Genomic DNA, 17,535 nt, shown 5'->3' with positions numbered 1-17,535 from the left:
AAATTTAAAAAAAAAAAAAAACCACCAGCAAATCTTTTTCTTCTACACCTAGTTGGCATGCATTTGAATCCATTCTGATTGTGATGCTTATATCAAATACTCCTTAGAATGACAGAAGTAATGTCTGCTCAGTACTTCAATATTATTAAACAAGTGTAAATCTTATGTCCTTATACAGTTAAAATATGAATGTTTCAAATTGTACCTTAGAATTCATACTCCTGGAATGGATCAAAATTGAAAGAAATAGCTTATTTTCATATCTACTGAAAATAAAGTAGATTATAAAATCAGATGTCTKCCAGGTTTCACATCAGGATCCATGAGTACTTCTTGCTTGAAGAATGAAGGCAACCTCTGCTATTCTAACTAAGTAGCATCCAGTGTCCTTCAATAGCCAAGATCCAAGTCCAGAAAGTGGAGAATAAATAGCCAAATGCATTTGAAGCACTTAGGGTTTTCTTTACAGTGGTTATATGGAGAATTATTTGTGCTATAAAAAGTGCTGAGAAGACTTTTGGAGACAAACTGCAAATGCAAGCAATTGTGTCTCCCATACTTTCAYTTCTTATTTGCAACCAACGCCTGGACAAAATGTAGCTAGGAAAACAGACCCCTTATAGACTGAGGGATTCCACTGATTTGCCTCTTGAAACATCCCCAAAGTGCCTTTCACATACCTACCTAAAAGTCTTTGTCACCTTGACCTCTTCCTTCTGCTAGCCTTCAGATATGTTCTATCCATCAGTTGTGGTGTTCCTATACATTAAAGAGACTCGGTCATTGCTCCCCATAACAAGGAGGACTCTGACATTCTGCAGCAGCTGTAGCAGCAGCATGCTGGCCACAACATACCAGTGTGCTGCGTACCCTGCTCGTGCTTTCTGTTGAAGATGTTTCATTTCAAGTCCTTAAATCATACCTCCTCAGCTTAGTAATTACTAATACTGCAAACTTGGAAAATGTTTAGAATTTGAAACCACATGTATTTTAAGATATCTAAAGGAAAAGSAACGTTTTTCAGTCTGGATAGGTGAACAAGGCTGTTTTACATGTTGTGATGCAAGCTTGGCTAGAAGCACAGTGCCAAATGCACCAATTGCTCTTTGAACCACCTCTTCCAGTGAGATGTGATAATGTGCTGCTGCCTTGCTCTCTGAGGGCTGTGTATTCACTACAATGTTTGCTTAACCATACCAGCTTCCTACATTGCCTTGAGGTACTGGCAGAAGAGAAACAATTAGACAACATTATGTACCACAAGTCCCATGCTGTTTTCCTAATGTATAGCTTCCCACCAAGAACAAATCAATTATCCATCAGAGTCCAGACTAGACCTTACCTCAGTCATTAAAACCATTGGATTAGGAGCAGCTGTCTCATATGTCAATGTAATATGCTCCTTTTGTTAGAGCCCAGGAGTAAAGCCGATATGGACTTTGTTGCTAAAATTGTTCCTTGTTCTAAGAATGTTCTTAGCTCTTTTCTACTACTTTGAGGAACTGGTTCTTGCACTTGAATATAAATTTCCCAAAAACTATAACTGAAGGATGATTGTAGGATAGTCTGACTTCTCATAGCTCTGTAGTAGCTATAAACTGCACTAATCCCTCTTGCATTTTGTCCAGCATCTTGGTTCTGCTTCAGAATAAAATGCACTTCCTTAAGCTACAGGCAGCTGAGCAATTGGCAAAGATACTTCACAGCCCCCTGCCAATTGTTGGGAGCAAGCAGCAAATATTTTCCAAAGCACACAAACCAATCAGATACAATATGTGGTTATAGTAGTGTTTTAGTGTTAAAGCACTTTTTTTTTGGCCTTAACAGCTTTTATATCTCATATCACCTTCCACAGTACTTGAAAAATGGCAGCTATTTAAGCCTGTAAGATTCAGGTCAGTGTTGTAGGCTAACACTTTCAGATGGCAAATCTTATGTCTTTATTGGCAAAGTAAGTTTTTTTTCAACCCACTTAACCAAAGAAAAGATGCTCCTTGGTGATGACTCCCTGTATTAACACTTTAACTTCTTTTATTTTCCTCCTTGTAAGTACTGAGCCTTTGTTTCAATATATTTATTATGGGTTGAAAAGAAAAAAATAATACAATGTCTTTGGACAATTGCTTGTAATTTTGCAGATGAAAACSAACAGTATGAACACAGCCTGTCTTAACTGAGCCACTGTGTTCAGGGATAAGAAAAAGGCTAAGAAAAAGGATGCCATCTTCAGCTGAAACGGTGGTGCTTTGTTCCCAAGCTCTTGTGCCAGAATGAGTGCAGCCACAGCGTTTAAATAAATCAGCAGGTTTACAACAATATTTTGCTCAAGAGGAAATATTTTTGCTTAAACCTCAGCATAATGTAGGTGCATGCTAGGGCATTTTAAAGAATGTCAGTACCCATGTGTTACGATCTGGTTTAAGCACAGGAGAGCAGAGGAAGCTAAGTCTCTGCAAATAAAGCCGATCAAACCCCGAAAAGTTTGAAATATACCCAAAAAAAGGTGATTAAAACCAAAGGAGGTTGGATGTTGGTGCCAAAAAAAAAAAAAAAAAAAAAAAAAAAAAAAAAAAAAAAAAAAGATATATTTTGTTTAATAGTAAAAAGAGGCAAAAAGAAAGAGAAGAGAAAGAAATTGAAAAAGAGTGTGCATGGGGGAGTGCAGGGTGACAGGGAGAAGGTGACAGGGGTTAGGTGGAAACATCATCCTTCCGGGGTCCCAACGAGGTCTCGTTGCTCCTCTCCACCCAGTGGGCTCGGTGGTGAKRGTCCCCTGCYGCTGYCACGCCAAAGAGTTCAGAATCCACAGGATTAATACACTTTGTGGGTAGGTGGGAATGCCCACGTGTCACCCCTGCAGGGGGCTCGGTTTGRCACTGTCCATTGCAACGCTGTGGATTTGTTGCATCATCCCTGGAGCAGGGTCTGGGGACCCCTTTAGGGACCTTTGTGGGGCCATGGCCCCCCTCGGCTGTCCTTCGTGTGGATRAATTTGTCCCTTCGTGTGGATAAATTTGTCCCAGCGAGGCTCCTTTGCACAGTTGGAGGATGGATGGGCGTTTGGAGGCTTTTTCACCACACACCCAAAGCTTTCCCCTCCACCCTTTGGTGTCGGGGTCTGTGCGGGTCTGGGAGCTGATAACCCCAGGGCTGTGGTCTCCACCCCGGAGGCGCTAAGCGGGATCCCTCACTGAATGTATCCTTTGAGTCACTTTATCTTATCTCCATCAGCGAGCAGCTCGGGGCCTCACTCAGGGCTTTGGTGTTTTTTTTCTGCAGCTTTTGTATAGTTTTGTTATAAAATGCACATAGTCCTTCATTAAAATGTTTGTCATGAACCATGTACCATAAAATGTTTCAGTAGCTAAACTCATGATTTATCAAAAGTTCTTTTCCCCCTTGCTTAATCCCACAGGGAGGTTTGTTTGGGCCTAAATGCATTTTGGCAATTTWGAGCTGAGTCCCTCATGCAGTGGTACCGTATTTTGTGTTGCAAAGTGGATGCGAGTTTACCAGGAAAGCTTATGTTTTCAGGAGATKCTAAACCATCTATGCAGACACTCCTGAGGACATGATGAGTTTTGGGAGTGTTTTAAGGGGAGGTTCCACCCACCTCAAAATTTTGGAGGCAGTGAAACTTCAGTTTTGAGTTAGTGTCTAAACTGTTGCCTTTCAGTCTTGCTTCTTCGGATAGTGGTTTAATGTCTGGTTTTTTTGTTTGTGTTTTTTTTTTTTTTTAGTTTCTGCTTTTTTTTTTTTTTTTTTTTTTTTTTTTTTTTTTTTTTTTTTTTTTTGTTTTTTTTGTGATACACATATAATGTGAGGCACTTAGAGCTGCCCTCAGCCTGCAGCTGGCTGGGAAGCTTCTGTCTGCTCTCAAAATGTGAGATAGTGTGCTGCCTTCCATGGGTCAAGAGTGATCATCAAGAGGAAGATGTTCGAGTCTATCAGCTCATTTGTAACAGGACAGGGATTTTCTCTAATTCTGTTTGGATTGGAGCATCASGTTGCCTATCAGAGCAATCTTGTGATTTATCTCTAGGCCCAGAGGTTGTCTTTGTGTAGAGCACAGATCCCACAACTGGCCATTCAAAGGCATGCTACAAAGCTGGAAATTATCCCAGTGAGAAAGAGCTGTGTAAAAAATAGCTTTCTGATACCTAAAATGATAAACTATCTTTGTCCTTAATCCTGCCAGATACTGATGGACAAAACATTAATGAGGTTGTAAGCATGGTGGTSGAAAAGGAGTAACCTGCTGCATTTTAGACCATATTAAATAATACCAGACTTGGGGGTTCAAAAAGTTTCTCTTCAGGGKCTGGGAGGTGGTCTGCAGAGCTGCCTGTGTAAGTGCACCCAAATAAGTTAYATTCAGAAAAACCCTGCAACTGTAATCTGTAAATGAGGATTTCCCACCTCTGGAAAATGTTGCTAATCTTCTACATTATCTCATGACCTAGAATTGTGAACACTTCCTAATATATTTCCTATCTTCCRTGTGTACAGTAGGGTGGAAGGAAATATGAATGAGTATGTTGGTTTCGGGTGGTAGGGGATTTTTAGAGAGAAGGAAGGAGGAGGCAGTAGGTGGGTGAGAAAAAATGAGGTGGAGAGGAACACGTTGCATCTAAATGAGGCGCTGCATTCTCCAGAGCATGCACCGTGAGGCTGCTCTGCTGGCAGCAAGAGCTGCTGTTACCCATGCTGTTAAGAGCAGTTAGTCTAAGGAGAAAAGTCTGACTCTGAACAGTTACTGTGCTGCCTGACCCTATCACAAGATAATAYTCAGTAGCAAATGCTGTGAAGAAAGTGAACGCAACAGCTTCTGTGGGGAAAAATTGGCAGCAAGGCAAGTAGAAGCAGACTGTGAGACACTTCTTACAAACTGTGCTTGGAAACCAATCTGTTCTTCTTTATTGTTCTCTGATGAAGGGATGGATTATAAATGGTACAGACGGCCTTGAGGCCCGTGAAAGTACAGTATCTGCAGCTTTTCCAGCTGAAGGCTTAAAAACTCTTACTGTTTTTTATGCAAAAAAGGGTAAGAATACATTAAAAATTGTGAAAATGTACATRTCAAAACCTTAGGCTCAGGACCAAATTATTATTTTATGCAGGGGAAGGAAGATTGAAAGGATAAAGTTTAAAATATGTTTTTACACTTCTTACCTACACTGCTTATAGTTTGGCTAGGATAAATACCTAAAGTTGGAAAGTTTTAACATGAAAGAGATCTCTCCAATGTCATCTCCAGTCTGTCCTTGAAGCGCATGCAAAGTCCAACTTCCCTTACATGGCAGTACACTGAATTTAGATTTTTGATGATGTCTTGATAACTGTGTGTGTGTAGGTCTAGAACCATAAAAAGTTACACGTGTTAGGTGAGTGGTGAATGAGCTCAGTGCACCAATCAATGGTACAACCTTGTCCCACTGARCGTGCACATGAACGCAGCGCTCTGCTCATGCTTACTCCCACCAGGTCCCATGTTTGAACAAAATATCTGGAAGCGGGGTTGGATATAGTGCCATGGGCCCCAATCCCTCTCCACATCAGCAGAAGCAGCCTGGGCTCTAAATCCTGTTTTTTATGGACTCACAGCTGGTGACAGTGACTTGCACTCGGTCCCTGCAACCCTCTCCTGGCTGCTCTCGGCTCGGGCAGGTCCTGCCCGAGAAGGAAGCTCGGGAAGACTCCGGATTCAGACACCAAACGGTTTTGTCCCTTCTACTTATCCTTCTCTTTAAAAGAAAATCTTTTCTCACCGTGTCTTACATCAGATGCAAGGCAGATTATCTGCGAAACTGATCGCAGTAGACTATAATGCGATGTGATTTCAGTGCGATAAAGCGCCTSGTCTGTGCGGGTGGATCAGTAGGCTGGGTGACAGAGCCATCTGCTGGCACAGGGACTCCGACAGCATCCCTGGGGAGGAATTTCCGCTGGGGACGACTCTGCTTCTGGGAGTGGTTAATGGCTTCATTCTGACTTCCAAACAGCCGTGACTCTTCTTAAATTATTTTTGTAAGCAGCTTCATATATTATGTTAATTTCTGACTTGGTAGCCGAACTTTTTACTGTAAAGAAGGAAAACCCTTTAACTATTAATTTAAGCTCCATTCAAAATTTAAATTGGATGTTTGATCTGGGAGTAAAATTGTCATAGATTATGCCAAAATTTAAAACTATATTCTGAGAAAGTGTGGGTTTGTAGATGAATCTCTCAGATCAATGAGAAATTAATGTCAGTGCTCAGTCTTGACACAAAATATCTACATTAAGGACATTTTGATTAAAAATACAAATCAGATACCTTGTGAACAAAAATAAAGAATCCAAATGGTCTATCATACTAACATTTTTTAATTTCTTGTGTCTTCAGTGTCGAAAAGGCTTTTGGATGCATTTTAGTTTTACTTTTGCAAGCACTGTGCAATGAATGAAGCATTTCAAACATAACAAGCATGTCTAATATATATGTTCATGTTTGCCTGTCTGTATGTTCAGGGTGATGACTGAAAATATCATAGATTATAAATCAGAGCTTATGATCTATCTCTTTGCAAGTTTATAATTGATATAATGAATTGTATGTACATATAAGAATAAATTGGGTAAACAACATATAAACATGCTTTATGGTTTTGTCTTTTGAGAACCTGCAGTTTCACCTCAGGAAGACTTTGTTACAATAAATGTGCAGGTTTCTTTATAGGTGATCTTATGCAAAATAAAGTACATCAGCCCACACTGCTTGACCAGTGTGTATCACTGATATAGAAGGTCTCACAGTTTACCACAGTTTTCTCAAGCCTGTGGTAAAGCAAGGCWAGTCCTGGTTCCAGGAGTGTTTGTAGCAGCTCTCTTAAAGCAGTAGCCCAGATCACTCTTTTAATTACAGTGAGAAACGTTAATCTGTAGCTCCTTGCTGACAGAATGGCAGTGTGCTGCAGGCTGAAGTTGTCCCCTGYGAATGCACTGATCTGACTGTATCTGAAAATCTTTTGTCTCCGGTTTTTGTTGTCTCTAGTAGMATATACCTTCATCCCAAGGAGAAAGCAGGTTATTACATACTGCCTAGGGGCTGTTCTGACCTTTTTGGCTTCTAATCTGTTTTCAGCTTTTTTCCCCTTTGACAATTCTGCAAGTGAAATGACAAGAGATGGATTTCATCGGAGGTGTCATGACCAAAATTATTTATTACTCACCTAGTAAACCTGACCATAAATGTAATTGATTTATAAATCCCTCAAAAGCACAAACATTAGCCAGTGACTGCTTGTAGGGACACTGTACAGAAATTATGTGTATGGAGGGATTTATGTGTATGGAGCAACAGTATTTTATGTTTCCTGTGGATCAGGACTGTTCTGGACCATTTTTTTTCCTGATAGTTCATTCTATATTTTCACTTTCTRTTTTAGAGACATGAAACATGAGTTTCCTGTTACCTGTTCTAAAAGGATGGCAAAATGGGCTGCAACAGATCAGGAAGGATGGATTGGACTGTGGAGATGAGGAAGTAATCTCTTGTCTGAGAAACTTGAAAGAAAATATCTGTGGAACTAGGAAATTAACTTGACAACATGAGTAATACAGATAGAGGTRTTGAAGTTCTGACCATCAGGGTGAGATGGAAAGCCAGGTAAGGTATTGTTTCTTGTTCATATTTTTCTCCTGAAACTCTTTTGGTTAAATGTAAGTGCTGTGCAGTAACTATTTTTTCTGTAAAGTCTTGTCAAGTTCACCTGTGAAAAAATGCACTGTACAAGGGAAATAGGATTTTATCTGCAAAGTCCAGTTTTGCTCCTGATTTACTGTGCTGACTACTGGTCTCCAAGTTATCTACACCCGCTGAAGTTCTTATTTGCACAGTGATATTGGGATACTGCAAATACTGGATGTGTTGCCTGACTTTGGTGCAATTGCATGTCATCCGTGTCAGCACTTTGCAATGAAAACCTTGTTTTGTTGGCATGGAAGTAAGTAGGCCGTGGCTGGGCTGTTGTTTCTTTTTCTGTGAGATATTGGATGCGTGATGTACAGTGAAAATATACCTATTAAAGTAMTGAGTCAAATCAATTTTTTTGTGAGGGTCTACAAATTCCATAGAACTGGTTCTGAGCAGGCTGTTGCAGAATACAAGCATAGTAAAACACRATTCACCAAAGAACTGTAAAAGGCTTTGCCATAAATTGGACGATATCTAAACTTGTAGTAAAAAATGGAATGGAATGGAACACAATTTTCGCACTGATATCCAATCTGTTGGTTTTCTATCCCAGCATTAGCTTGAGAGCAGGCAGGCTCAGGTTACCAGGAGAGGGAGGGTTCGGCAGAGCCCCAGGCGGTGGCAGGGACAGAGCCCATCCATCGCTGTAGGACTGCGACAGCTGCTGAGGGAGGACCGAGCTGCTTCCAGCAGCGCATCAGTGTGTCGGCATCTTCATCTGCTCTGCAACTTGATTTACTGTTCTTGWTAGTTTTGGATGGTGATAAACACTTCTGTCCCCTTGTGGGGACAGTTTTATTTTAGGTCCAGAAATGAAGATGAGGAGCTTCTCCTCCTTTTACTTCCTTCTGTGGTTGCTGTTCACAGCAGTGATACTCAAAGGTGAGAATACTGCTTGCTAGATAAATGTTGCACTACGGTTTGTTTTACTCAGATGGAATTTGCGACCTGATGTGCCCTACATGGCTGAGCCCCAGAAGTATTTGATCTGTTTAGTTTTACTTTGTCTCACTGATGCATAGACAAAATGATCATGTAGGACCAGAATTGCAGTGCTTTTTGTGAAGCTTTGATGGGATATYTCTTTAGTCAGGAAGATTTGCTTTGAACTCTAATTAGTCCAGGAAGTCAGCGTGAATCACAGGGAGAGATGTACTCCAAAGCACTCGTTCCCTGCATAGTGCCACCTGGCATTTGCGCAAATCTTGTGAATGTGCGAGAGTCTGAAATGCTGAAGTGATAATGACTCAAACAATCGGCCATTTGCAAAAGCAGCGGGAGCTTGACGAGGCCGGAATGCACCCCACAACCGAAGGGGAGGAGGAGGAGAGTGTTTGAACCTGCATAAGAACATCCCAGGTGCACAGAGGGTGAGCACCYATCACCAGAGATCACCGCGACAAACCAACCTTTGTTTAGCAACAAGCCGGGTTTTGAACCAGATAAGGGAGAAGGCTGACAAGAAGCAGAAACTGTGAGATGGGATAATACGTTTTATCGTGTGTGGTGATATCTGTCCTCTCCATTATCTACTGTTATCATTTCTTTCTCTTTCTTTCTTTTCCGTCTGTATTTTCTTAAGTGTAAACTTTATGCTTTTATATTGTTTCATTTCTATAGCTAATAACCAATACAGCTATGTACCTCCTTCGCATCGCTGGAAATGATAAAACTTTGAAATCTTTTTCGTAACTTTACTCAGGGGTTTGTTCGCCTCTGCCCATGGGGAGGGGAATTGAAGTTTCTCTTCAAAAGACTCTGTTTACCGGGTGAGGTCTGATGAGCTTAATGTCCACAGATTGGGAGTAGCCAGAAAAATACACAGGAAAGAAAAGAACATCGGGTATTATCCACCCTGRTGAGGTCGGAGACACCTGGTCTGGGAAAAGACTGATAAGAGAATCAAAGAACGAGGACCAAATTAGCATGGAAGGCAAAGGGATCAATAATCAATAAATCGAATACTAAGAATTGTGTAATTTAAGAGCAATGGACGTGAATTTCTTTGGGGTTTTTTATGTAGAAATAGGTGAAAACTCTGGTAAAGAAGCACGTATGGTTGAATGATTTTCACTGCACAACCTGGGCATGTGTGGATGAAATAATTTCTATTGCACATCCTGCCTGCAGAGTGACATCCTGCCCAGAGTAAAGTAATGCCTAATTGTCTAACATTGAAAAGGTGTTGTGGGAGAATTTCTGTGACACCGCTGCAACCATATTGTTCCAAAATAATCCTGCCGTACATAAATATAGGTATTTGTACATAACCAGTCATTCAGTGCATTTCACTCTGATCTATCCCAAAGGATCTATTAAAAAGAACCTCAGTTACCCAGCTTCAGGGGTTGGCTGTAACACAGTGGTTCTGTTGTCCTTATCCTTTGCTTGCAGAAATTTGTGAATCTATGTAAAAATGATACAGAGGCTGCCTAGAGAAACTATGATGTAGAAAACAGTATGAAACAGCACAAATGTCATCTAAAATCTCAAGTTTCAGTGAATTATCCTTAATATCTAAGTCTGGATAGCACAAGGCATCTCCAAATACGTGGTTTGGAAAAGATGTCGGTGCAAAGATGTATTCACACATACTGCAATTGCCAGCTTGTGAAGAAAAGCAGCTCAGACTTTTTACAGGTGGTAGTTCAAAACGAAAAAAGACTAAATTCTGATAGCAGCAGAACCTTAGCAGTGCTGCATTTGGGGAGATACCAAAAGCCATTAGCCTGGGAACAAGTGTGATTTCAGACTTTGCTGACTGGAAGTAAGTAATCTCAGCCTATGAAAGACATCAGTAAAATAAAAATAATTATATTTACCTTCAAAAAAAAAAGTAGGAATCGCTGTATACAGGATGTTTTTCAATGTGTGTGAAAAGCTTAAGTTGGCTATTCATTTACTCCAGGTGAATGCTGTCTTTATTTGAATAGCTTCATCAGATGCACTTCTGCACCTAATTATATTAGGTACAGAACTAATTATATGCTACAGTATATGAATGATAAATATAGCCAATACTGCTTGGGGCAGTAGAAAGAGGATGTTTTCTGATGCTGATCAGTGCTTAATCTAATGTACTGATCAAGTCCATGTTTTCCAGCTGTAGAATCGGCCAAAGGAAAGTATGCTCACATGTTGTTTAACGAACTGTTTGAAGACTACTCCAATGCTCTAAGACCAGTGGAAGACACAGATAAAGTCCTGAATGTCACCCTTCAGATCACGTTGTCCCAAATTAAAGACATGGTGAGTAAATGTATAGTCCTGTTTTTCTAAGAAGATGCAGAAATATACTAGGTGTAAGCCTTTTGTTTGGAGTAGGAAAAGCAGCCTTCATTTTCATGTGACAACTTCAGTAATGCTTCCTCACAGGTGGGGGAGGGAGGGGGGCTGATGGGGTGGGGGGTGTGTCCCGATCTCCAGGTTTTTTTTGTAGATTTTTATCTGCTTTCAACACTTGAAACTTCCATTATAAGCCTAAAAACGTAGAGCTGCTGAATTCTTAAGTCTTCTTTTGTAGTTAGGCGTTGGTATCACACCCTCCAGGCAATTTTTGCTGAGTTTTAAATACAGCAAATGCTTTTTCTAAGATACAGTTAATTTCTACACAAAATCCCTAAAATTAGCCTTCAGTAATTCTTATAAATATGGTTCTGCTAGATATACTTTAAATGCAAAAGAAAATGTGACTGCAAGGAGAAGGGAAGATTATTTTTGTGACTTCTGAATTATAATTTCAAGGCCTCACCAAGCTTTCAAAGAATCTCTTAGCCTGAATCTGGTAGCTGTTTGTTATTCTCAAGCCCACAAAAGGAAATTTGGAAGATACTGGGAGCCTTAGACACTGTGATTAAAAGTAGGGAGGATGCTGAGGGAAGAAGGTTTGGACAGGCAAAGTCCAAAATAGTGATTTTCCTGTAAAATGTGGGGGCATAGATGCCTGTCTGAGAATTATTTTGTGGCCTTTTGGTATTCTGGCCTGTTTTGGGAACTACACCAAAGCTGTATCACAAATGCTGTCTGCATTTTATGTGATTTTGTCACCTTCAGCTAGAAATATTTCTACATTTTTATGCAGGATGAAAGGAACCAAATTTTGTCAGCTTACTTATGGATTCGACAAAGCTGGTACGATGCGTACCTCAGATGGGACAAAGATAAATATGATGGGTTGGATTCTATCAGGATTCCAAGCAATTTGGTGTGGAGACCAGATATCGTCCTATATAACAAGTGAGTGTGGCTGGAAAAAATCAGCTTGCATATTTGAGGGAGGGAGGAAGGGGGTTAAAGGAGCAATTGGCTCACAGAGTCTGAACTTTCATCACTCCCTGACCTTAGAAAGGGGTATGTTTGTTGTCTTAACATTTGTTGTTGACAATCTAAATATTTTGCAATAAAGCTATAGACAAGATCTGAAAATTGTGCTACACAACCAAGGTATTCTGAATTTCTCTGCACTGGGAATTGAATACTCTGGCTGCTGGAGGTGCATTCTTCTGAAGCTTCTAGAGAGCTCTGGAAGATTGTCCACAAAAAAATGGTACATAAAGACTGCACTCCTTGTCTGCTGTCCCAGGCCAATGATGACCAGCATTGTTTTCATCTTTTAATGGACTCTTATTTGTATCCTGTTTGAACCAAGTTTGAAGAAGCGATGGCCAACAAATACAACATAATGTAGCAGCCCTGGCATTTGGCATCCATGGACACTCATAGCTGTTAATAATGGTTAATAGTAAGTTCCTACTAAAATTCAGTGTAAATACAATTTCAGAAACATGCTTTTAACGGGGCGTAAGGAGGGTGTTGCCCCTTGTACCCCTTCTCTGGCCCATGTCCATAAGTTGTTGCCTGTGAATCCTAATTGCCATTTTTCTGTCTTTTAGGGCTGATGATGACTTCTCAGAACCAGTAAACACTAATGTAGTGCTGAGATACGATGGAAAAATCACTTGGGATGCACCTGCTATCACAAAGAGCTCATGTGTAGTGGATGTGTCTTATTTTCCTTTTGACAGCCAGCAGTGCAACCTTACCTTTGGGTCCTGGACCTATAATGGTAATCAGGTAGACATCATCAATTCTCTTGATAGTGGTGACCTCTCTGACTTCATAGAGGACGTGGAATGGGAGATTCATGGTATGCCAGCAGTTAAGAATGTTATCACTTATGGCTGCTGCTCTGAACCTTATCCAGATGTGACCTTCACGCTGATTTTGAAAAGGAAGTCCTCTTTCTACATATTTAATCTGTTGCTTCCTTGCGTTTTGATCTCTTTCCTGGCCCCTCTGGGATTCTACCTCCCTGCAGACTCTGGTGAGAAAGTGTCTCTGGGTGTCACAGTTCTTCTTGCTCTGACTGTGTTCCAGCTGATGGTTGCAGAGATCATGCCCCCATCTGAAAATGTACCTTTGATAGGTGAGCTTTACACACTTTGTCTTTAAGCGTGATTTATTAATAGCTGGGCTGTATGTCAGGGAATCTGTATGTAATTTGTGACTTCTGGAGAGATAAATTTGGTACATTTTTAAAACACAGTGAAGTATCTAAAATGTGTATGGAGTTTTCATCGGCATGCTGCAGTTTTTTAAAGTTATTTTTTGTTCACTTAAAATTATAAATTAGCTAACTATTTTATATTGATAAAATATAGTCAGGTATTTAGAATTATGGTGTTTATTTCACATCTTGAAATAAAGCTAGTAATGGAAAACAATTTTAGAACTAACAGATGAAGTGTAATCAAGGGCTATAAGCACAAGGTCAGACTTTCTAGATATGTTTCTGTCAGATCCAGATGGTTGGATGGCTTGGCTGGCACGCTCATAGTTGACTTAATATCTGACAATTGCTGCATCGGATTGTAGTTTCTGGAAATCCGTTATGCTGAAATTTAATTTATGTCTGAGAGTTCAGAAGAGTTAATGCAAAGTGAAAGGGACCTAGCTTCAGTCTGTTTTCTCAATTACCACACTCTCCCTCGCCATCCTTTGCAAGCCCTTTGACACTGGGCTCACATCACATTTGTCTGTGGCACGTCCTGTGTCACTGCACTCAGCCCTTGCTTTTCCTGCAGAGGTGCAGGGCAGCAGTGCAGGGCTGGGAGCTGCCTCTCTATGTAGGTTGGGTGGGTGCTCAGCCCTGTTCTTCAGCTGCCAAAAGCAAGGGCAGGAGATCAGAGCTTGTATTCATTTCAGGTCCCCTCTCTTCAGCTCTGTGCTCTGAGCCCTGAGCTGGCAGCACACTGCTTGTGGACACCAGCGAGGAGTGTGAGGGTGAGGGCTCTGGATGTGCTGGGGTGGGGTGGGTGCACCAACTGCTCAAAGTGTTACCATCGCTTCTGTTAATACATTGGAAGTGGGATTGCCAAATGACGTGTGAAGCCATTGGCATGGGGATTTTGCACACACTAGGAAAAGGGCAAGGCTCTTGAAAAACATTTTTGAGCTGCTTTCTGAATGGATGTATTCCAAGATATCCGAGGTTTTGACTTGCAAATATTTACCATGCTAATACAGTAGTCACTCATCTGATAAAGTCGTGCCATAATGAGTATGAGATTTTATTTTAATGGCTTTAATCTTTGTTTCTAACTGGTAAATTGTGATCTAAGAGAATTGGGGTGAATAAAATTTTGTTTCACTTGCATTTATGTTTGACACTGTTATCAAACTGTTATTTCTCATTGAATTTTTCTATTAGGGTAGCATCTTTAATACACTTTTATTTTGTATTCCAGGAAAGTACTACATAGCAACGATGACCATGATCACAGCTTCCACTGCACTCACAATCATTATAATGAATCTCCATCATTGTGGCTCAGAAGCAAAGCCTGTTCCACAATGGGCCAAGGTGGTTATTTTGGACTATATGTCAAAAATCTTCTTTGTTTATGATGTGGGGGAAAATTGCACAAGTCCAAAAAGAGAGAAGGAAGAAGAACGTATGTTAGAGGGAGATGATGGGTGTCAGAGGAGGCACAAAGAGGTAAGGAATGATGACTGYAATCTCAAAGAGAAGCTCAATGGGAATTGGAATAAAAGCTATGGAGTTCACGGTGAAAATGTTAGGGAGACTGCTAATTGCTGTTCTTGTTACAAAATGCTGATTAAAAATATCGAGTATATTGCTAATTGTGTTAGAGATCATAAAGCAAACAGGGCCAAAGGAATTGAATGGAAAAAAGTTGCAAAAGTGATGGACAGGTTTTTCATGTGGATTTTCTTCATCATGGTGTTTTTTATGAGTGTGCTGATCATTGGGAAAGCTGCTTAAAAGAAAATAAATATGTTCCTTTTGTAAATCTGAATATTTTATGGGTTTTTTTTTAGGTGAAGTTCTGTGACAGGGGCGCTTTTGAGATCTTTTCTTGTATTCTGTAACAATAAACAAAATGATTCTGTAGGCTGTGACAGTGAGTTGAGACATTGCATAACTGAGGAATTGGTGATTGTCCTTGCCTTTTGGTATGGCTGTGCTGATGAGGCTACAGGATAAGCCCTGTGCTCCACTGGGTGGGTGGTGACCATGACTTCAGGCAGTCAGGGTCAGAGCATTGCAGCAGTGGAGCAGACAGGCTAGCAGGGAGCACTGTGTTCATCTGCACCTTGTAATTTGATCTGCCCTTTCTCTCTTCCAGAGGGGAAAAAGAGTGCATTTGTGACACAGTGACATTTTCTGGAGATCATCCCTTCATGGCATTGCCTTTTCCCCCTTTTTTTTTGTCTTGCAAATTTACGTTTTTTGATGCAACTCATTGCTCACTGGTCCTATAATTTCATAGGTTTTATGTGTCTATCTGCTGTGCCTTTTCCTTCTACTATAGTTGAGCTTTCTGATTATGATCTTTCCCTTTATAATTTTCTACTGCTGAATGTTACTCTGCTGCCACCACAGCTCCAGTGAGCCAGATTCCCAGGGTTCCTTCCTCACTGAGTCAGAGGAAGGAACTCTTCAATTCTTTCTTTTGAGCCTAATACTAGGAAGAATTTCTCCTTGTCCTTCCCACATGTCTCATTGCCCAGGGCATTTGTGCAAGGTGTGCCTTTAAATGCTGCTTGAGACTGCTAAAATAGGAGACAGCTACTTTTGCCTTTGCTCATTGTATTTACCAACAGTGTTCACCTTTGTGTCCCTTGTCCACTCTTACACACTCTTTAATACTTAAACAGTTTACAGGAATGCCAAGACTGCTCTGTGCATTGCTTAGCACAAAATGATGATCTTAGAGACTCATTAAAGTAGTGCCATAATCAGCGGTCCTTGCTCAACACCTTAGTGCTTCACGTCTTCATGTACGGGGAAGTGTTGGCTGCTGACAACACCAACACCCCCTCTTCTGTGTGCTGATTTCTGTCAACCCCCTCACACTGACAGAGCTCTGGAGGATGTCTCTTGTAGTCAAGTAAGAAAACAGTACCCYAGGTATGCCCGTGGTAAATAAATTGCTTTTGCAAAGCACCCTGAACTTTGAAACCACGACATTCTAGATGCAGTGGGAGAGGCAGAATGGCACTGTAATGGATCCCAGTCAAAAGTTCACCAGATAAAACTCATTTTCATAATTGTTGCAGTTAATAAGAGCATACCTGTGAATCAGTAACTTAAGAGCAAGGAGCTAAACTGGTAAAGTGATGCAGTTGTTATGCCCAAATTTATTGGAAGAAAGGGAATTGTTCTTTATATTTTGATGGTGTAAATGATGCATTGAATTGCTAATGGCAGGTTTTCTTTTGTGTGGAATAATTAGCACTGTAAACTTATCTGGATTCTCATACATAATGCAAGCCTTAAAGTCCAGGTTTTAATGTAAAGCTAATCTGGGTGTCTAGCCAAGAATAAACTCAGTATGTGGAAAAAGTCTCAAGTGTGTTCCTTGTGTATTATCAGTTCCCACTCAACCAGGGTAACTTTGAGTAGCTCCTTTAGAAGTCAAGCTGTTCATTTTCATTCACTGTGCAGAAAAATTATTGCATCCGTTTGCCACGTTGTTCAGGGTTTGGCACTTACACTGCCTGCTTGATGAAACTTTGCTGTGGAAAAAAATATTGTCTGTAAAGCTGAGGGAGTAAGGTATTTAAAGATAAGGGTAAAATATTCAGAACATGAGTCTTCAGCATGGAAAACTGATGACCAAGGGTTTATTTAAGGTGGGTGGGCATAAAGGGTGTCTTACTGTKCACAGTCTCTTACAATATAGGAACTGTACATGAAATGTACACAGTGTGTGGCAGTGGAGGAGTCTGTACAACATGTGAGAAGTCTGAGGAACTCTTTGCAGCAGGATTGGTGAATGCCAAAAGGTTATATGGATTTAAAGACTTAAGGGAAAAAACAAGMAAAATCTATTGGCACTCTTCAAAATACAGTCACCAAGTGTTGAAAGGAGGAGCAATATTTTAGGGATTCTTGACTACATGTTCTTCAGTGCTCCTTATCCCACTGGTGGCACGCACTGGAGGCAGCTTCAAGCCTTCGGCAGCCCTTTAGTCTGGCTCAGAATATCTTTCTTAGCAATTCCGATTGTGTCCATGTCATTTTGTTCAAAACAAGCTGCTGCMGTTGCTTCCCACGTGTAAGGGAAGGTTTGCAATCATAAGTGGATTGTGGGCTTCTATCATGCAGGTGCTTTTCAGTTCTCTGCATGCTTGGATGATGATGCTGAAACCATGCTTTGTACTTTCCTAGGATTTTTTATGTGAAGATGTGATAGTATTGAAGAAATACCTTCCTTGCAAGAATGTGATTTGAAAAATAGTTCAGACTATTTGAAGCTATTAACTATTAAATT

General features: G+C 40.6%; 1 protein-coding gene across 1 annotated transcript; it reads left to right on the top strand.

Moving 5' to 3' along the window:
• The first annotated feature begins 8,547 nt into the window (after positions 1 to 8,547).
• CHRNA9 (cholinergic receptor nicotinic alpha 9 subunit) lies at positions 8,548 to 15,047 on the top strand. Its single transcript, XM_057371754.1, has 5 exons — positions 8,548 to 8,617; positions 10,839 to 10,984; positions 11,817 to 11,971; positions 12,628 to 13,160; positions 14,482 to 15,047. Exons 1-5 carry the CDS (start codon positions 8,548 to 8,550, stop codon positions 15,018 to 15,020), a joined length of 1,443 nt encoding a protein of 480 aa, XP_057227737.1. The 3' UTR covers positions 15,021 to 15,047.
• Positions 15,048 to 17,535: the final 2,488 nt, after the last annotated feature.

This window comes from Malurus melanocephalus, unplaced genomic scaffold (assembly GCF_030028575.1).
Source record: "Malurus melanocephalus ecotype Western Australia unplaced genomic scaffold, MMel_1.1 scaffold_157, whole genome shotgun sequence".
In the NCBI taxonomy this organism is placed as follows: Eukaryota; Metazoa; Chordata; class Aves; order Passeriformes; family Maluridae; genus Malurus; species Malurus melanocephalus.
This window is presented reverse-complemented; position numbering and strand designations above follow the sequence as displayed.